At 37.4% G+C, this 20,213-nt stretch overlaps 3 protein-coding genes across 5 annotated transcripts; 1 reads left to right on the forward strand and 2 right to left on the reverse strand.

Annotated features, from left to right (window-relative positions):
* Window positions 1-204: 204 nt before the first annotated feature.
* Window positions 205-17,804, forward strand: LOC133834920 (kinesin-like protein KIF14). Its single transcript, XM_062264701.1, has 3 exons — window positions 205-1,154; window positions 1,224-1,820; window positions 15,802-17,804. Exons 1-3 carry the CDS (start codon window positions 324-326, stop codon window positions 17,716-17,718), a joined length of 3,345 nt encoding a protein of 1,114 aa, XP_062120685.1. The 5' UTR covers window positions 205-323; the 3' UTR covers window positions 17,719-17,804.
* Window positions 5,226-12,827, reverse strand: LOC133834923 (uncharacterized). Of its 3 annotated transcripts, none has more exons than XM_062264705.1 (2): window positions 5,952-6,296; window positions 5,226-5,516 (listed from the first exon to the last, which is right to left on the reverse strand). In XM_062264705.1, the coding sequence occupies exons 1-2, from the start codon at window positions 6,058-6,060 to the stop codon at window positions 5,344-5,346; spliced, it is 282 nt and encodes a 93-aa protein (XP_062120689.1). In that variant the 5' UTR covers window positions 6,061-6,296; the 3' UTR covers window positions 5,226-5,343. The 3 variants fall into 3 exon arrangements, with proteins under 3 accessions (XP_062120689.1, XP_062120690.1, XP_062120688.1); XM_062264706.1 differs by lacking the exon at window positions 5,952-6,296 and adding an exon at window positions 12,262-12,827 and having other exon boundaries at window positions 5,310-5,516; XM_062264704.1 differs by lacking the exons at window positions 5,226-5,516; window positions 5,952-6,296 and adding exons at window positions 9,699-10,582; window positions 12,262-12,820.
* Window positions 17,805-18,577: 773 nt separating the features above from the next.
* Window positions 18,578-20,180, reverse strand: LOC133842143 (PI-PLC X domain-containing protein 2). The gene is given in 4 exon segments (XM_062275121.1): window positions 18,578-19,221; window positions 19,223-19,926; window positions 19,988-20,030; window positions 20,033-20,180. Coding segments are annotated over 4 exon segments (957 nt in total). The 5' UTR covers window positions 20,066-20,180; the 3' UTR covers window positions 18,578-19,044.
* Window positions 20,181-20,213: the final 33 nt, after the last annotated feature.

Raw genomic sequence — 20,213 nt, forward strand, 5'->3', positions numbered from 1 at the left:
CACAAATTGAAATAAAAATGATAATGAAAATAATTTTAAGTTTTTGGACGTTTTATTTTTAGTTTATTCTCAAGAAAATAAAATATTTCCCCAAAGAAATAGTGATTTTGTCATATGCAAAATAATGCTTGAGGTTGCCAAATAGGTGAATTAAAAACACACATATTGCCGTGTCGTAGGCAACTCAGGAAATGCTATCGAAACGTGTTCATCACTAGCATGAAAAAATTGACAACAAACGAAGCGACGCGCGCTATTTTCGAAACTAACAACCTTTTAATTTGTTTAAACAAACACGCGTGTTCGATTTTACTTATCGCAAAATGAGTAACAAAAGCACGCCGGTGCGCCAACGTATTCATCAATTTCAATCGCATGCACGTGGCAGCATGGAAGCACATGGAAGTGGAAGTGGACTGCGTCGCAAAGTCCTTTGTCGCACACCCAACAACAAACGCAGTGCTGAGCATCAGCACCATTCTGAACAGCTGCTGAACACAGCCTTTAGCAGTGGAATCGCCACACCAATTCCCCATCCGAAACCAAAGCCAACAGCATTAAATGCATGCTACACGCCATCGTCGCTCTATCGCAATCCAGGCAAAACAACACCACTGCGACAGACTCCAGGTTGCAAGTCGGCTAGCAAGACAAAAGAAAAGGATGCCATGCTGCTGGACTCGTTTCACAGCATTGCCGAAGAGAGCAACATGATTGTCGCAGTGCGCGTGCGTCCCCTGAACACTTTGGAATGCACTCGTGGGAATGTCAGCAATGTGGTCCATGTCCATGGCCACAATGAGCTATCCGTGCAATCGGGCAGCAGTGCCGATGCCTCAGCAGGAGTCTCGCACTACTTCAGCTACGATCAGGTGTACTATTCATGCGACCCAGAGCGCAAGAACTATGCGGATCAGCTGGCTGTCTTTGCGGGCACAGCACAGCCTTTGATTGACACTGCCTTTGATGGCTATAATGCTTGCTTGTTTGCCTATGGGCAGACGGGTTCAGGAAAATCGTACAGCATGATGGGCATTGAGGCACTGGATGATGCGGCCTTAGATGGTAATGCGCCGCATGCTGAGGCCGGTATTATTCCCCGATTTTGCCACGAACTTTTTCGACGCATCGATGCTGTCAAGGATCAGTTGCAGGTTGTTTACATAAGTTGTTTTTACCATTGTATGTACCTTGCTTAACGAAAATTTCTTTTATGTTCTCAGGTGGAGGTCGAGGTCAGCTATTTTGAGATCTATAACGAGAAAATACACGATCTGCTGAGCGTGCAGCATGCGCTGACGTCTGCTACTCCTGACACTCCGCAGCACACACGACAGGCGCTCAAGGTACGCGAGCATCCCATCTTTGGTCCCTACGTTGTAGATCTCAGTGCCCATTCCGTGGACTCCTATTCGGCTCTGCGAAATTGGCTGGCAGTGGGAAATTCCCAGCGGGCCACAGCCTCTACTGCCATGAACGACAAGAGTTCGAGATCCCATTCCATTTTCAATATTGTGCTCAATCTGACGGATCTGAGCAGCGACGATGGCATGTCGTCCTCGGACACGGATTCGGGCACAGTGACGTTGCGGCAAACGCGTCGCAGCAAGATCAGTTTGGTCGATCTGGCGGGCAGTGAACGCATTAGTGTATCGGGCTCAAACGGCGAACGGATTCGCGAAGGCGTCAGCATCAATAAGAGTCTGCTGACGTTGGGCAAAGTGATCGCTGCTCTCGCGGACACACGCAAAGCAGGAGGCTCTGCCACGCCCAGCACATTTGTGCCCTATCGGGAAAGTGTGCTCACCTGGCTATTACGGGTAAGTTAAGTCATTGCAACATTCTGATATTGCACCCCAATGCTTTTCTACAATCTTATCGAACTTTTGTCATCGTTCTGGTTTACTTATGCTTTATCGTTGGCTGGATTGACCAATCCTATTAATCAGTTTGTTACGATTTTTTACACAATTCCGATGCGTTTTATTTCAACACGTTTTGTGGCTTCTGCTTATCTCGCTCGACAACTTTTATTAATTATGTTTCATTTGAAAGTTGTCAGTGCGCTTGCTCCCAAGTTGAGCAATCTCGTTTATTCCCTGTTTCCTGACTTACCTCAATGACATATACATATTTATATTTATTTATATATACATACGTATATATATTGAATTGTTTGTTAGGTCTAACTCGAACGTGAACGTGGTTAACGTTCAAATATAATGTGATGAGCAATCCCTTAAATGCAATATTGTTTATTTGAAAGTAGTTAGTGCTCTTTAGACCTACATAGATTTCTCTCAAGTTGATCTTGTTAATCACTGCTTACTTAGTCTTTCTTTTATGTCAGTTATAAACTTTATTAAAGTGTTTATTAAGTCTGCTTCACACGTGTTGTGTATTTCTCTTAATGGGAATGTATATTTAGACCTGATTATCTACAATGTTGAGCAATCTTGGTTATTCCCTGTTTATTCAGTCTTTTCCCAGTGGAATACTTTTATCTAATATTTTATATTTTCTAACTTCAGCAATCTCGTTCACAAACACATTGTATAAACTCTGTTGCATTATACGTGTTAAATGCTTTTCTTACTATCAATGAAATATAAAAGATAATCGCTTTAATGTTAGAAATATTATTTATTTAAAAGTGGTCTTTGGACTTGGGTTTCTCTCCAGTTAAGCTATTTTGTTTATTCCCTGTGGAATATATCTAAAATTGTATATATCACAAGATAAGCAAATATCGTTTATTTACTGTTTATTCAGTTCTACTGGAATTCATATAACTAAAATTGCATTAACTCATTTGCATTACACGTGTTAATTGCTACGCTTAATGTCATTATAATATGAAAGATAATCACTTGAATGTTATTGCCTATTATTATTTATAATGTTATAATTATTGTTTATTTCAAAGTAGTCTTTAGACTAAGGTGTGAAAGCCTCTCCCAATTTGATAAATCTTATTTATTCCCTATTAATGTATTTACATTTTCTGTATATATGCAATGTTTATTCCGTTCTCTCTTCATAGTATTCATTAAACCAAAAATGCTTTAATTCGTTTGCATCACACGTTTTAACTGTTTTGCTTAAAATCATTGTAATTATGAAAGATAATCTCTTGAAAGCCTTTGCTTATCGATACTCAAGTATTTATAATTTTGTTGTGGACTTTGCTATATCCCAGATTGAATGTCATCTATTGGCTTTTAATGCTGTCGTCACCCAGTGATATGATTATCGAACAATTTTATAATGCAAAGTTAAGCACGTCATTTATTCTCCCTTTGGAATGATTTGTCTAAAACTTTATTAAATGATATATTAAATGATATATAAAGTCTGAATAATTTGGCTCATATAAATAAATGATGAATAATCCTTTAAATGGTAATGATAATCTTTCATTATATTTGTTGATGTGAACACATTCCTGAAGAATTTCCCACTTTTTCCTTTAGCTTATCGTCGAGATAAGTTCTTGAGATCCACAGATAATATACAACCTTTATAACCCGGTCCGCTGTGCTTATCTTTTGGTTAATTTATACTCATGGCCTGCTATTAAAAATTGTTTTTATTTACGAATAAAAAATAAGATTGTTTAAAGCTTATAAATATCATTAAAATAATCTCAATATTTTAAAAGTTTCGCTCAAGTTTGCGCTATAGTTATCTCCCTCGAATGTCCTCATTTATCACATTTACTTTTTGCTTTTCTTTTTATCTTTTGTCGATGCGCATTTTCCTTAATATTTACGACTTATATATGAAAGGTAATGACACGTTTTCTGAACAATAGATAAAAAGTTCAGGCCATAAAAACAAAGAATCATTTGAGAAGGCAACGTACTTGAAATGTAATACGATTTAACATTTTATTACCTCACCCTTTTTAGATGGATGTTGTAAAGGAACATCATGTGATTAGATTTAACCGTAAAGTTCTAAATTTGTCACACTCGAGGGGCTTATAAAAAAGTACTCCTAAAAACACGAGTTAAGATAAGGCTTTTTTTGGCTTGTTTAATTTTGTTGTTCAGTTTAAAATAAACAACTACTTCTAACACATTTTGAGTGTTCACATAACTGACCGTCCCTCAACTTAAAGTTGTCTATTTGTTGATTATTAATTGACCTTGCTATAAATACGACTTACACTTTACATCATCGTACGATGAACAGGAGCGGATTTCATTAGGCGCCACCTTTTGATCTTGTTAAGACAACTAATTTGGAGTTGACCTTTACTAGTTTGAAGAACAAAAATTAAAAAATATGGAATTTATTTGATCATTTTTGTGCTAGTGTGATTGGGGTCTTTATCTAAATTGAGATTTCCTAATTTATGCGCTTTAATTCTTTATCGAGTTTGGCTATATTTCATTATATATTTCATTCTCAGAATGTCTATTTGTGGTTTTTATTGATGTCGTAATTGTAATTGTGAATAAATATAAAATTATTTATATCGGTAATAAAGCACAATGAAATAGGGGTGCAGCTTTATAGAATCAATTGCTTTCTTTATGTTTTGTGTCTCTTTTCAAGATTCACATTAGTCCGCTCCTGTTTTCTATTAGAGTTTTTTCCGATTTTCACATAGCGGGTCTAATTGAGAGTGTTCCCCATAGAGGAATAATACGCAATTTACAGAGTGCTTTTCCAATGAGTAAACACAACTATCGAAACATAGTTTGAATCCTCTTGAATCACAATTCCAAAGTCCACAGAGAATTAAATAGGTGTTTAGACGCTAACCTGAAGTTGGAATACTACAATATACTACTACAAGTATTTGCTGAAACCAGAGCCAAGTATTTAATGGCTGAAAGCACTTATCATAGTGCAGTGTATTATTGAGGCTAAATGTTTCGCAATCAACTTGAAATTCAATATCAATAATATACGGCTCCATATCGTGTGTATTAATTGGGGATAACAGAACCTTTTGATAACCCGCAAAGAGTGTGCACCGTCGTGGCCTTGTCAACCTTTCAGATATGGCACAATCTCGAATGATTTAAATTAATTCTTTTTATTTGGTTTCGTTTCCAAGTATTTTGTTGCGTTGATTTTTCCACTGCAGTTCGTAGATAAGTTCAGCAACCAGTTAAAATTAGTACTCTTCACAATCTGTGTAAATACATGAATTATATATGTTCATATATGTATACACATATATGTGTATATAAAGAGCTTTAAAGCGAGTGTCGTAAACGCGGAACATTTTTAAATACACACCCTCTGTTAGCTTTGACAGTGTGTGTAAATACGAGTACAAGTATTTGTTTTTGCTCTATTTTTTATTTGCTTTGCATATACATAGTACTAAAATAATATAATGCTTGATAAGTTATCAGCACCTCGTCGCCGCAATTGTGAAAGCAGCAAGCTCTGCTGTCGCTGTCGCTGTTGTTGTTGTTGTTGCTTCTTCTTGATACATTTGCAGGCCGTTGGCTCACAATTGCAACGAGTTTTGCCGAGTCTGCCATCCTTATGACCTGCAATAAACAATTCAAATATTTGTAATTGAATGCAGGGGAATTTAGTAATTCAATTCAAGATTAATCAAACCGATCACCTAACAAGTAGAATATATTCATTATACTAACTGGAATCTAGTTGCCATGTTGATAGTTCGCACTTATAATAATCTCAACTGAATTTTAATTAACTTAATAGAAAGCAAACAAAGCTTGAGGCTTTTATTTTTACCTGAGATAATATTTATGTGGGAAATAGTTAGAAAGAGTTAGCACAATAGAAGAAAAGTCGCAATTCAAAATGTAGAATACTAGAACAACAATTCTTCAATTGCAAACAGGTTAACGTCTATTATTAAACAATTCTACATTGAATCTGTGTCAAAACTGTCACTAATGCGGAAACAGTTAAACTCTTATCGAACAACTTAACGCATTATAGTGAAAACTTACAGCTTGGCGACTTTTTTAGCACTCCCATCTCAAATTGTTGTCCGCTTTGTTTGCTCCTTGAGGTTTTACTCTCTTTGCTTCTTAGTTTGCTCAGTAATCGTTGTAACATTTTTCTATTGTTGATTTAGTAAGATTCTTATTTTTTTTCTTTTTGTAAGTTTTCTTCTTTTATTTTGTAAATTAAGTTTAACCTTTACATTGCTAACTTCAGTTCAAAACTGCAGAACTAATTTGATGGCTACATATCTTTATAAACTTTCAATTGTGGTTCAAGTGAAAATCAAAAAAATCATTTTAAACACTTTTTAGGTTTCGTGTGCAAAAGTTTGTTAACCGCACTGCATTTTATGATATTTTCCCAAGCGTCGCTTACCACAATTTTGTGTTTAATGAGGTATTTTATCGCTCAATTTTTTGTTGCTTTTTTTTTTGTTTTATGTACAAGTTTAATTTTTCCAGAAAAAGTCACCGATAAGGTGGAAAGTCTGTACGCCATTAAAACATTTATTATTTTATGTTAATTCTCTAACTAGTTTGAAAAATTGAACACGCGTGCCTGCTGTCTGATGTCTACGTCAGTTTATTTACTTGTATTTTAAAATTAGCAACAGTCGGTACGGTCTGTGGCGTTAGGGTTTCGGATTTGCACACTTAGCGAACACGTTTCCTGGCATGATACTATAATTATATGATGCCTATGTATAATTATCATATTTATTGGTCCAAACAGCAGTTGGAAACAAAAAGATTCTCAAAGGGAAGGAAAAAATAATTTTATTCACATTTAAGGGGTAACACCACTGTAGAATTTTCAAATTTGTTTGCTTAACAAATAGTTTCACTATCCTACAGTACTGAAAAAGAAAAATTGGGCGGAAATAAATTTATTTTTACCCTCATTTCGAATTTAGTAAGGCAAGCATCACATGTAATGTAATTGCATATCAAAACTTAGAACGCGTTTTACTCGAAAAACTGTTTTTGAAATTGTCACGCACTACAACTTGAACAATTTCAACATTTTAAAGTAAAATGTTGCCGATATCTTTAGACAGCGAATTCACAGAGAATGTCGTACGGATTTTTTATGAATTGATCTGGCGATTCTAACTTTTGTGTTCAGTAATCCATATGACATTATCTATCATAGCTATACTGATCTAGATTAAAAGGTTTTTACAACCATTGCAGATTCAAATTTTCCAGCGAAAAACGTCGGGCCATATCAACCCTTTTTTTTTTTTATGAACAAAATTTGTTGTACTGTTAAATATACATATTTCTCTTAGAACTTATCCAAATTTCATTTGCCCCATTCCTTCTCGTCTCGTCTCGTCTCATCGCGAAAAGACACCACAAGAGTTACATAGTTTAACACTTACCTTAATGTAACATTGCCTGCTGAAGAGTGTTGAAAAAACAGTTCAAAATATTTCTGCAGGTTGCATATATTAAGTACACGTAACCACTTGAAAAATAGTCCGGAAAACAGGCATTTGGTTTTTTGTTATTAGAAATAATCATTAAATTTTATTGATTATCACAATATCTGTCGAAGACAAATGCAACTTTTCTGAGATGACTCGAAAGTAATTTGTAGTTATGTCACCTTCCCTTAAGCACCTACTTAGTATAATTGTAGTGTTGGTTTTTTTGTGGTTCCACCCAGGCGGTTCTAACAACAATTGTAATATAAGCTTGCCATATTTGCAATCCCCTTTGCCTCAGGGCCCGTTTCGTTCCCATGCACAAACTAGTTAACATTGAATTTTAAATGAATCAAATTCATTGTACTCACACTCAACAACGAGTATATAGTAAATTGCATATTTTATATGGCTTCCATGTGCTGTTGTAGCCCAGTGAAATGGCTTTTGTTATTGTTATTGATGTTGCTGTTGCGGGTTGTTGTTGTTGTTGTTGTTGTTGTTGTGTTTACACTTTGATTAGCAGTCAGTCACGGGTCGCCATTTCAGTGGCTCAGAAGTGGTTGAGCATTCAGGGATAGATTAATTTCAATCATCGGTATGCTTGTACTTGAAGTGCGGTTAAAAGTAGCCAGAACTTGAAATGATTTAGCGACTGGGCAATATTTAATAATTTTAATCAAATTCAATTATGTCAAATGTCGCAAACCGAATCTAATTTAATTGAATCTATGTGGGACAAGCGAAAACTTTGACCGCATCAATTGTCGGCGACACGAAATGACGCCGTTTTTTTCATGGTCCAAGTTCCAGGTCAGATCACTTAGTATGAAACCAGAACACAAACTGAGAGGTCATTTACTAGGCCAGCAGTGGTATTTAAACTGAAAATGATCTTAAATATGCTATTATTAAGTCACATTTGGCATATTAGAAATTATAAATCTTTCAACTTATTAATTAGGTTTTCATTAGCGAAAGTGTGCGAGACTAAAACATTTCCGTAGTTTCGGAAAGTTTGTTGGAAAACACAGAGAATTCCACAACAAACCTGAAATTTTTGCGTTGAATGAAACGAACGGGGCTTTGATCCATAACGATGGCCTTTCCATTATCTACACATACAGAAAAGTATGAACACATTTATAAATCATTTGTGATGATTTGTTAATAGAGCTTTTCCAGACTCTTTAAGCATACTGAGTTCTCTCATTGTCTCAATTTAGCAAATTAATCAACATTTGCTGGCACCAGGCTCCATTTGCATTAATAGTGATATCATTTATCTTAATTTTGTATACTCCAGCACCAAGCTTTTAAATTTGCTACCAAAAAAGTGACGCACCGAAAGAGATTTACTTGATATGATTCATATCCTGAATGCCACTCACTTTTGTTCCAAAATAAAAACAGTTAAAGAGTTATAAGAAATACCAATAACATTTTTATTGAATATTTTGTATAGAATTGTTTTCTTCGCATAACTTAAATATAAATACAATAAATGGTATATAATAATTTATAAATTGAAAATTTTCTCGATTCCCGCAAGCAAATTGTTCAAAAAAAACACATTTTTCGATTCTTAACTTGTTAACAATATATATATATATTTTTTTTATGTTTTCCATCTAAGTTGCACAGTATGGGCTGTAGTTTTGCGAGCTTTTCGCTTTAGATTTATCAATGAACCTCTTAACTGCAATTATGAATTTGTTGTACATTAATATTAGTTAATAAAATCAATTCAATAACTGGCAATAACAGGTTTATTAAATCTTTTAACATTTATAACTTGCTGTAACTATCAATTAAATATGTCATTCTTTAAGCTGTAATATATTGGCAATACATAGTTTTTTTTTCTTTCTAAGGTTCAGCTTTTTATTTTTGTACTAGCCAAGCTGTTTTTAGCCCAAACTGTGCAAACTTCATTTGGGGGAGTGTTTTTTTCTTTTCTGTTTCATAAATATTAGGGTGTCTAATATAGACAAGGATATAAAGCTGGGTCAAAACTATATATGCATATAGCTAAACACACAAATATATAGGATGGAAATACTAAAATGTTATTTTCTTTAGGCGCCAATGGAGCATTTTTGTTTTTCGCTTTTAAATGTATAATTTTCCTGTAAATAATGTTCCAATTTACCCAATTCATATAAAGAATAGAAACTGAAAATCAATTGTTTCGTATAAAAAAAAACATTTGCTTCAATAATAAATGTTCTACTGCAATTTACTCAGTCTCGTACGCAAAATAGAAAAATATTTCTGGTATTCTGGCAATTTTGCTTCCCTCGTTCATGTTTTTTGTATCGTTTTTGTTTTGTTTTTGTTTGCATTTGCTGTCTTATTTTTCTTGTACATTTATAATTTAGCTATGCTGTTTGCCTAAGGTCATTTTAGTAGCCAAGCGGGGCGGCTGGTTTGGATTGTAAGTCAATTAACAAATTGCGCTACGTTTTTTTTATACGTGTATAAAAAACGGTAACGTGTTGTACGAAAAGAAATTGTAAACAACGGTATTGTAAATTGGTATCAAGTTTACAGCAACAAAAAAGGTCTTGTTGCTTTTGTTTTTTCTTTGTTTAGTTGTAAATGGTAGTGTGACGTCATAGGCGGAAATGCACGCAACCATTTTATGTGTAGGTACAGTTGCATTGGATTATTGTAGTTACTGTTGTTATCTCGCTCTCGCGCTCGCTCCTACTAGTTAATTATGTATGCCCAGCAGGCGCGCAGCATCTTTGCAATGTTTTTTTCTCCTAGTTCTCATTCCTTATTTTTTTCCTTTGTTTAATTTTTGTTTGTCTTTGTCTTTGACTAAATTTATATGGCATTGTGAATTGCTGTTGTTGTTGTTGTTGCTGTGATTATTTTGGCATTGATTTTGCCACCTGTCTGTCTCTCCTGTCCTAAATTGTCTGCTTAGGGAAGCGCTTGTGTGAGTGTTATGGTTGTGTGTTTACACTTTGCAGCTTTGTTGCGTGGGCACAACGGTCGATAGTGATGGCATCTGATGCTGCACCTCGTGCTCGTGCTCGTGCTCATGCATCTCCTCTTCATCCTCGCAGATACTCTCGTGATGCTTGCGTGACTCACGTTTGCGCATGTAATTGATTAGCGGCCGTTTCTTGTGCTCTTTGCAGAAGGGACAGTCCTTGCGCAGTTGCTTCTCCGATTTCAGTTGCTTACATTTTTCTGCAATTAAACAAAGAGAAAACGAAAATAACGTTACTAAATCTGTTTACACATGGCCGCCTCAGCAAGGTTGTTTTCGACCTACTCGCATATGCACACACACACGTACGCGCAGTCGCACATACATGCGGCCGCCAAAAGATTCTCCCTCTCTCTGCTCTAGCCTGCCTGGTCTACGTGCCCGCAGTGTCGTGCTCACGCGCTTTGCCCCTTTTTTTTTCTAGATACAGCGGCGATGCTGACGTGACGTCACGTTATGAACGTCACGTAGTAGTCGCAAGTTTTGTGTGCTAGATTGACCCTGTGACATGTGTTGACACAGGGTGTCCTCTAAGCACGCTGTAGATTAAGCTTGCGATTTATTAGGTACATATGTATGCTTGTTGTAGGGGACCAATTGATCGTCTAAATTGTTTTCATTGATTAAAGCACTGCGCCGGTATATAAATAGACTATATTTCAGTAATTGTACTCGGCAAATGTTTGATAAGCGGCCTTGACTATCAGTCTATCGCAAATTATTGGCCATAATCTGCCGTCATATATAAGTCACTATTGCGTTGCATCTATGCATAATTAGTCATATGATGGTTAACGATGATTTTGATGTGCTGCCTAAAAAAAGGTTTACACAAGCGTTTATACTATGGATTTCTTTATTGCGTCGCAACTTTTACTGTTTTCTTTATTTGGCTCGGTGGCTTCAAACACCTGCTCAGCATATGGGTATGGTACAGTCGGTCTATCAGGTAGATAAGTACGAACATATATGTATGTATATATTTTTGTGCATGTAAGCGGATATGATTTATACACATATGAAGTCCAGGCTTAGCCTATGATTAATTGAAAAACCTCAACAACGATATTCATGGTTTAAGAATTGTGGTTTATTTGCGCTTTCGACGAGAATTCCAATAGTGTTTGCTTTTAATTTGTAACACGATTCACAAATCTTGCGCCTTTATATTTCACGTGCATATGTCGGTTTTTATTTACTTAACAAAGTAAATAAAGTTTCACAGTATGTACACACGAGCTCAAAATAAATGCATGTGACATGTGATAAGAGAAATGATAAACTTGTGCTTGCAACACCCTGTAGGTGGCCGTGTTTTCTTCGTTTTAACAGTGCACGCACTGATAGAGACTAACACATTCACATTCTTACATACACATGTATGTATCTGCGAATGTGCGCAAATTAAGGCGTGTTTCACAAATACATATGGACAGCCATTTCAAAAAGCAGTCCGGCTATTTTTAAATTCTTGCAAAAACAACAAATACTGTGGGCATTCATAACACGAAGCAAATGAGTCTATATATGTATGCATGTATACAATATATTTTCTACAATGCGTATTTTTGCAATTGATGCGTTTTACAACGATACTTTTTCTGAAAGTTTATGTGTTCATTGTATTTATAAATATTCAAAAAACTCGTACGCATGCAGTTATTTTGTGCAAGTGCTTTCAGCCCACTCCCAGACACACACACACATGTTATTCAATTTGGTGACTGACAAAAAGCTGACTGACCCGAAGATTTGTTGCATTTGCCAGTCAAATTTAACTGATGCAGACTGTGCAATGAGCTGACGCAAGCGACACGCGGTTGGTTGTTTGTGTGGGTTTTGTGTTAATGTGTTATCATTATTAATGTTTGCTAATTACCTTGCACTCGACTGTATGAATCCTTGGCCGGATACGGACTGGCGGTATTTGAGTGCTCCAGTGTGCCATACGGGAACTGCTCGTAATCACGGTAATAGCCGCTGCGCACAGAGCCACCATATGATAGCGTAGAGTCGCCAACAAATACACCCCAAACATCCATAGTTGTAGTTGTTTATTTTAAATGTGTCTCGCTGTGTAAGTGGGTTGCACACAGTATTTATGTGGGTTTGATTTTTGCTGTTTTTATTATGTTTTGTTGCTTTTTGCGCGCGTACGTTATGCGAGGTCGTTTCACTTTGCCTTTGCTTTTTGTTGTGGGCAGTCTATATGTATGTTCTTTGTAACGTGCAATGAACTCTTGTTATTCACGTAAGCGCTTTACGTTCTTTGTCAAATAACGCGAATTGTTTTTCTTTCTTGTTTCTTTTTTACACTCTTAATACCAAGTCAAGGTATAGAACCAGTTTATATATGCATTGAATTTAAATGCATTCAGCTAGGAATAATACACGGAGCTCTGCGTTTTGCTCTTTACGTCGTCAGTTCAAAACTGAAACTGAAAGCCGAACGCCATATTACTGCATTTTTGTAGCCCGCACTTCGTTTGGTAGCTTCGGGTTGTTTTTCGCCGACTTCGTGTCTCGTTTCGCGATGCCTAGTATTGTTTTTGCTTTCTCGCTGGTTTGTTTGCTTACGTTATACTTCTACTTTTGTTTATTATGTGCGACTACTATTGGATTGTATAAAAGGGGTATATACATATATATGTGCGGACTTATGCGATATTAACTACGCACTAATCCAATAATAATACTAACACATCTTCAACGAATTAAATTGTTTTTCTGTAACTGTGATTTTATTTAGCAATTTTATTTTATATGACTAATTAATATTGTTATCATTTTTACATGGCTAAAATTAATTTACGCCGTATCTACAAATCGAGTCATCTGTAAGTTGTTCTTTGTTGCTTTGTACGTCTCGTGCACTACAAAGCTTTAGCACATGCTGCTACTGTCCTCCCTTATTGCTATTTCAGTCCCACTTATAGAGACACATCTGCACAGTGGTACGCAACATAATTTTTGCAATATTATTTCTCATTTAATTGGAAGAATACATGCATGAATTGAGTGATAAAAAATAGCTAATTTTCCATATGAATCATGGAGCTTATGAATTAATATATGTTAATTTGTTTGTGGCATGGAAAATACTGACGTCGGAAGGTTTTCTTATTAACGCCAGGTTGCTAAAACAAATGGCTGATACACAAATTGTTACCTTAAGCAAACTGAATGTCTTATAACGAGATTCAAACCGAAAATTTTGGACATACTTTTTCGTATAGCTCAGGGCAAGTATTGCCATACGTTTGCTAATCGACGTCTAGACTGTATGCATGGTAAGATCTATAAATCTCATGAAATCCCGTTGTCAAGCAAGAAAGTCTTACCATGCTGTCAATTAATAAAAATAATTTAAAATAAAGTTTATATATTATAAATCTTGATGTTTTGATGGATACAACGAACACAACTAATTGGAATATTCAGCATTAAAGAGGTGTTCGAACTTTCTTTCCTATGGAGTTAGGCTTATTTTTGTTTTCAATAAAAATTGAAATTATAAACTTTTGACTAAGTTAAAGGTGAAATATTGATATAATTTGCTTATGTATTGTGTTAATTAATCTACCTACGTCATATTGACGTATTTTAATTAAGTTGTTTGCATTTTTTGATTGTACATACCGCCTTTTAGCAACTTTTTGTGGTTAAAGTATTTTGCGTACACGACATCTCTGTGTGATATCGTGACAAGCTTCTAGAAGTGGGAGGGCATACTCTGGACATGCTGCAAGCTATATATAGAAAGCAGATGCCTCAATAACAGGTTTGGGGACAAAAATATAGCAGAAAATTACCAAATTATATTTTACTGACGAATTAAGCACACAACCATGACACATTAATGTGGTTTGCAGTGACAACAATGTTGCTGGCACCAACCCGGACACGTGAACGTGGCAAGAAACATGTTTAGACCGGCCCCTTAGAGGTCAGGCCCCCTTGAGGTCATTCGAAGGGCAATGTACCATATAAGCGGATGTGTGTTTCAGTTACCCTTCGATTAAAACTGGATTTTTTATCAGTTATAGCACTAGGCCCTAGCTCTTACCCACAGTGTTCACGAACAAAGTTTAGAATTCGTACGTATTTTTTTGGGATAGTTTTTGAAGACTATGGATCACTGTAAAACGTGTACATACATTCAAACACTTTGAACACTCTCTTTTGCTCGCTCATTCACACACTCCCACATTGCAGCTGCTACGCAGTTTATGCAAACTGAGACTCTCGTGACTAGCAAGCTATATCGCTTGCTCTCTCTTTCTTTTGTCAATCTATTACTGACCCCACTTGGAGAGTCAATCAAACAAGTGTCCATTACATATACATACATACTTACTAACTCATGTGTATATGCGAAAACGCTCTTCACATGCTTACTTGCTCAGATGCACATGGAACGTACGTACTTATTTATTTTGTTGGCACAACTAAACAGCTAGTTATCTCGCTTTTGATTTCCATAACGGGTAACGGTTTTCGTTGTTGCTGTCTTTGCCTTTGTCTGTTTAAACTTTAAAAGTTTATCAGAAGAGAAGGGTTCCCTGCCAACACTGATAAGTTTCTATCTTTGGAGGTCATAATTCTTTTGCTAAGACCCTCCACATGTGGAAATAAGAACGTGTGTATGTAAATACAGACATACACTCTATGTATATCTGTAAAAAACTCATTTATTCATATGTTGAGGTACATACTTAAGTGCTTTCAAGTGTATATTTGCACAGATCTTGGTTTGAGCACACACAGCTAATCAATCATTTTCATTATCCGTTACCATTTTCCGAATTGCACTTTGTGCTTATCAGTGATAAGGGGCAATTATTACACAGAAACATAAGCCTCTACGGAATTGTTTTCAATGCTATACTATGGATCTTATCTCAAAAACAAAGCTTAAATTAAATTTACAACTCAGATTGAACGTAATTCTAAATGTCCTAGAATACTTTTTTTGTTTGCCTTGTAATTTATGAATTTACTATTCCCATTATATAATATGTATGTCTTTTGTAACCAAAATTTTTTGTCACATACATAGGTATATGTATGTATATTTGTTCTCCTAAGAAATTATTGTTCAATAAATGAAAATTAAATGAAAACTATGAGAAAATTTACTTGTTACTCCAAATTATAAGGTGTCCCAATTTTTTTGGATACCCATTTACATAATTATCTGGCGCTTTAATTAATCGCGAAGTCTATAAAAAAGCTAACAAAAAATCAAAATTAAAAACTTGTTTAAAAAAAATTTAAAATAAAAACCTATTATTTCCAGTTGCTTGCATTTTGTGTCATTAAAAAGTGTTTGTCAAGCAAATGACAAAAACTTGTCACCTAAATATTACCCAAAAACAAAGAAGTAATGATTAACATTTCAATTTCTGTTTCGCTACAGGAAAATCTTGGCGGCAATTCGAAGACCGTGATGCTGGCCACGATATCGCCAGCTAGTCTCCATGCCGACGAGACTCTGGCCACGCTGCGGTATGCGTGCAAGGCTCGTTCTATTGTGAATCGGGTGAAAGTGAATGAATCACCGCATGACAAGATCATTAGGGACTTGCGGGCCGAGGTCGATCGTCTAAAATCACTGCGCAACGAATACGAGCGACAGCGACGTTTGTCCGCCAACAACAATCCACCAGCACCGCGCAAGATCATCATTGAGACATCGGTGGATGACACAGAAGTGGAGGCGTTGCGTCAACAGCTTGCCGAGCGTGAACGGGAACTGAATCGTGCACAAAAATCATGGATGGAAAAGTTGAAGGAGGCCGAGGATCTGCGCAAATCGGAACTGCGACTGCTGAAGCGCAAGGGTCTCGCGCTGGAACTGACTGCCGAACAGAAGCAGGCGTGTCTGGTCAATTTAGCCGCAGATCCCATGCTGAGTGGCACACTCTTCTATCTGCTGCCACCGGGCATAGTGCATATTGGACGAGGTCGTTTGCCTGGTGCGGCAACTAAACCGCTGCCCGACATTGTGCTGGACGGTCCGCTGGTGGCGTTGCAGCATTGCAGCATTGAGCACGAACGTTCGGGCAAGCTATTCGTGAGTCCAGGCAGCGAGGATTTTGAGACGTATGTGAATGGTGAATTGCTGGGCGAACGACGTCAGTTGTTCCATGGCGATCGCTTGGTAATTGGTGGGTCGCATTACTTCCGCATCTCGAATCCGTTCTGCAGTCAGCGTGGCAAGGCGGAGCAGCTGTTGGTGGACTTTCAGTTGGCTCATCAAGAGGTGCTGCAGAAACAGGAGCAACAACTGCGCTGTGAACTGGAGGCAGAGAAGCGCGCAGCGCTCACGCGCATCGAACAGGAGCGTGTGCAACATGCGCGAGACTTCGAGGAGCGACTGCAGTGCCTCGAGCTGGAGCAGTTCAAGTACAAGTGCAACAGTGAAATGTTAGAGACAGAACGTCAGGCGTTGGCTCAACAATTGCAAACGCCCAGTCGCGTTGCCAGTGTCTCGACACCAGCTCAAAAGTCTACGCTGCTGGAGGATATACAGAGGATCATGCTGAATCCAAGCGAGGAGAGTCTGCATAAGACGCAGCTGATGGTCAAGGAAGCCACCCAGCGCTGTCGTCAGGTGGGCATGAAGCACATCGAGTTTCGCCAAACCCAAACTCCTGATGAATTCGGGTTACTTCGCACCGTCATCCTGATTGTGGACAAGCAGCAATCCCTGAAGGCCGAGTGGCCCATAGCTCGTCTAACCGTTTGGCTGGACTTGCAGCGAGAGGCATCAGGCGTTAGCAGTGCCAGCAATATATTCCAAAGTGTCGAAGTGGACTGGCAGCCCATGGATGCTGAATTAAATGAAACGCTCAATGACACGCACAACTCCAGTCGGATTGCTCTCAATCTCAGCGCCATGAAGGATGTGCTACTCAAGCAGCCGCTGAAGAGACTGCTCAGCAACACACCCCACCAGACTTCGACCCCAGCCAAGACACCAGCGAGTGCCTCACCCAGCAGCAAAATAGCCCAATATACCAAACGTCTGCTCACTTACGACTTGGAGGAGCAGCCGGAGACCAATAGTTGTCACTTTCCACAACTGGCACAACAAGAGCTGCAGATTATCCAGAGAGCTGCTCACCGATTGCGACGCCACTGCGAACAGTCAATACGTGAGCGGGAGAATCATCCAGATGCTGGTGAACTGGCTCTTAATCTGCAGGATGCCCTCGCTCGATTGGAGGTTGTACTTCATGGCATGCACAGTAGCTTGACGCAGTCAACGGAGGCAGTTGCTGCAACATCGCCAACCAAAGCACAGAAGGCTGTGCGTTTCCTGATTGATTGATCAATACGTTCCAGATCATAACCGTTCTACGCTTATTCATGTAACCTTAATACGTTTATGTATATCCTTTAATGCAATTGCTTGTATTTGTTTTTATTCAAATATATATCTATATATATAAAAAGTGTATGGTTTCGATTGTCACCTAGTGCTAGTAGTGCAGCATATAAAATATCGGGATTTAACAAATTAAGGGTCCTCTCCCTAAGAAGACCGCAAAATCTCCTTTCTTACGGTTTACCTTTTGTAAAGATTTGTGCACTTTTGATATCTTTGAGCTTTGGGAATGTAGTAACACTTTACCCCTACGCCACTGAACACCCAATCTGCTAACTCGAATGCTATTGTACACATTGTAGAGGAAGATGAACATGATTTTATTGTGCAATAAGGCTGGCTGTAAGAGGGTTACAAATAACAGATTGGGAAGGTTCTATATGAGAAATACGACGCTAAGATTTATAACTTAGCTTATAAAATTTATTCCGTTTTTGGAATCAATTTGCCAACAAAGAACTTTCCACGAAAGTGCAAGAAAAAAATATTATTCCGATAGCTACTTGTCATTCTAATCAAAGAAAAAATCTAATCAAATCTAACTGGGCGGTAGTGTAAAGCCTATATTAAGGTTAATACTTCATTCTAAACATACTATATACATATATAAGCAATATATGTATGGATATATTTATGATAGACCATGTAAAATACTAGAAAATACGCAGAGCGTAATAACGCACTGAAAATAGAATGGTCATGGAATATATATTTTTAAAACTTATTCGATTCATATATTAACTATGCTTTAAACTAAAAATATTGGTTAAGCGATATCACCACAATTCGTTGTAATTGATTTATAATGTGTAATGATGTTATAATATGGACAACTGGGGATTAAAAACCACACTATCATTATGCATACACAAATACTGTTAAATCAATGATTAATGCAATTGCATTCGTTATCAGTATATAGTATGTAAATAAGCACTAATGGTTTTAGACTGTTTTGCCCTTCGATCGACATTGGTGATCCAAACATTTTGCACTTAAATTTATCACGTTGCCATGTATTTCGTACGTAGTAAATGTAAGATAGTAAAGCTAGCAAAACGCAAACATAAAATATAACATTTTAGACAGCAAACAAAACATAAACAATAAATAAAATTAACAATTGGTTTTTGTAAATGGCAAAAGAGTAGATTGGAAAAAATTCTTCACTGTATCATTAAAACTTATATATATATATAGCTGCAAAAATTATTACTAAATATGAATATAGCAAGATTTGTACAAGGCTGGAAGATATTGAGTGCATTATTACAGCGGCTGCTTCGGTTCCATGTCATTCTGATCCGTCTCCAGCTTGGTATTTAGCTGCACAACCCAATCACAGAATTGTCCATCTTTGAGATTCACAAAGTCCGCAAGGAAGACATTTGCATGCGGAGGTTGACCATTGGCAAAAGGTCCAGGCACTTGTTCCAATATCCAGGATTTGACTTTTTTTATCCACTCGCTTCGCTGTTCGCTTCAGCGTAAAGAATACACGCAATGCTATATAGCGACCCGAGGGAGTTATTAGACACTGCGAGACATATCCTTGTTGTGGTTGTCGCGACAATAGCGAGTCCTGTAAAAACGATAGCAGCTTTTTAACGCTGGCTGTGTTCGGCCAAGGCGTAGGCCACGCATAGCTAGGCCAAAATTCCGCGGGTAGGCCAACGGGACAACGCCTATATATAAGTACCACTTGACGCTGGAGCTGCACACATCGTGTCAGGGAGCAGTCGAGCAGAGAGCCATCTATGGTGGTGTATAATAGTTGGTCAAAAAACTGTATCAACTCGGCAATAAGCCGCTGGTGTAGCGACACATCCATGGCATAGAAATGCTGTAAGTCCAGTACAACCATCTCATCTGGATGTGTTTCCAGAAATTGGCGTAATTCTCGCAAAGGTTCAAATACCTCCATCGCATAAAGACCGTGACAATAGTAGAATTGGCCATCGTTGTGAGCTATGCGCAAATCAAAGTATCTGACGCCCAGATGCAGTTGCTCCAAAACGCTCGAGGATTGATTTTTCGACCAGCGACGCACGAAGCATGGAAAGAAACGGTGCCATCGTCGAATTGCTTTTTCCGCATCTGGCGCTAGCTGTGAGTTGCTATTAATGCCATAGGTCATTGAGTTGTGGGAACCTACATCAAATTAGAATTAATTAATTGAGTATTGTACTATTCTGATGATGATCTCATATACCTGGAATGGCCAAGTTTATAATAGATAAATCCCTCAAATCGGGAGAGGTAGATCTCGCATCCAGTGCTCCTTGGTCATGCTGTCTGCTCTGGATCTCAATGTGTTGCTGCCGCAATGGCTTAACTTCAAATGACTTTACTTCTGAGCAAACTGTAAATAATGTTATTTGCATTTGGGACAAACACTGCGGTTATAAATTCAGATACATCGATGAATACGCTTATCG

Source organism: Drosophila sulfurigaster, chromosome 2L, assembly GCF_023558435.1.
Source record: "Drosophila sulfurigaster albostrigata strain 15112-1811.04 chromosome 2L, ASM2355843v2, whole genome shotgun sequence".
NCBI classification, from domain to species: Eukaryota; Metazoa; Arthropoda; class Insecta; order Diptera; family Drosophilidae; genus Drosophila; species Drosophila sulfurigaster.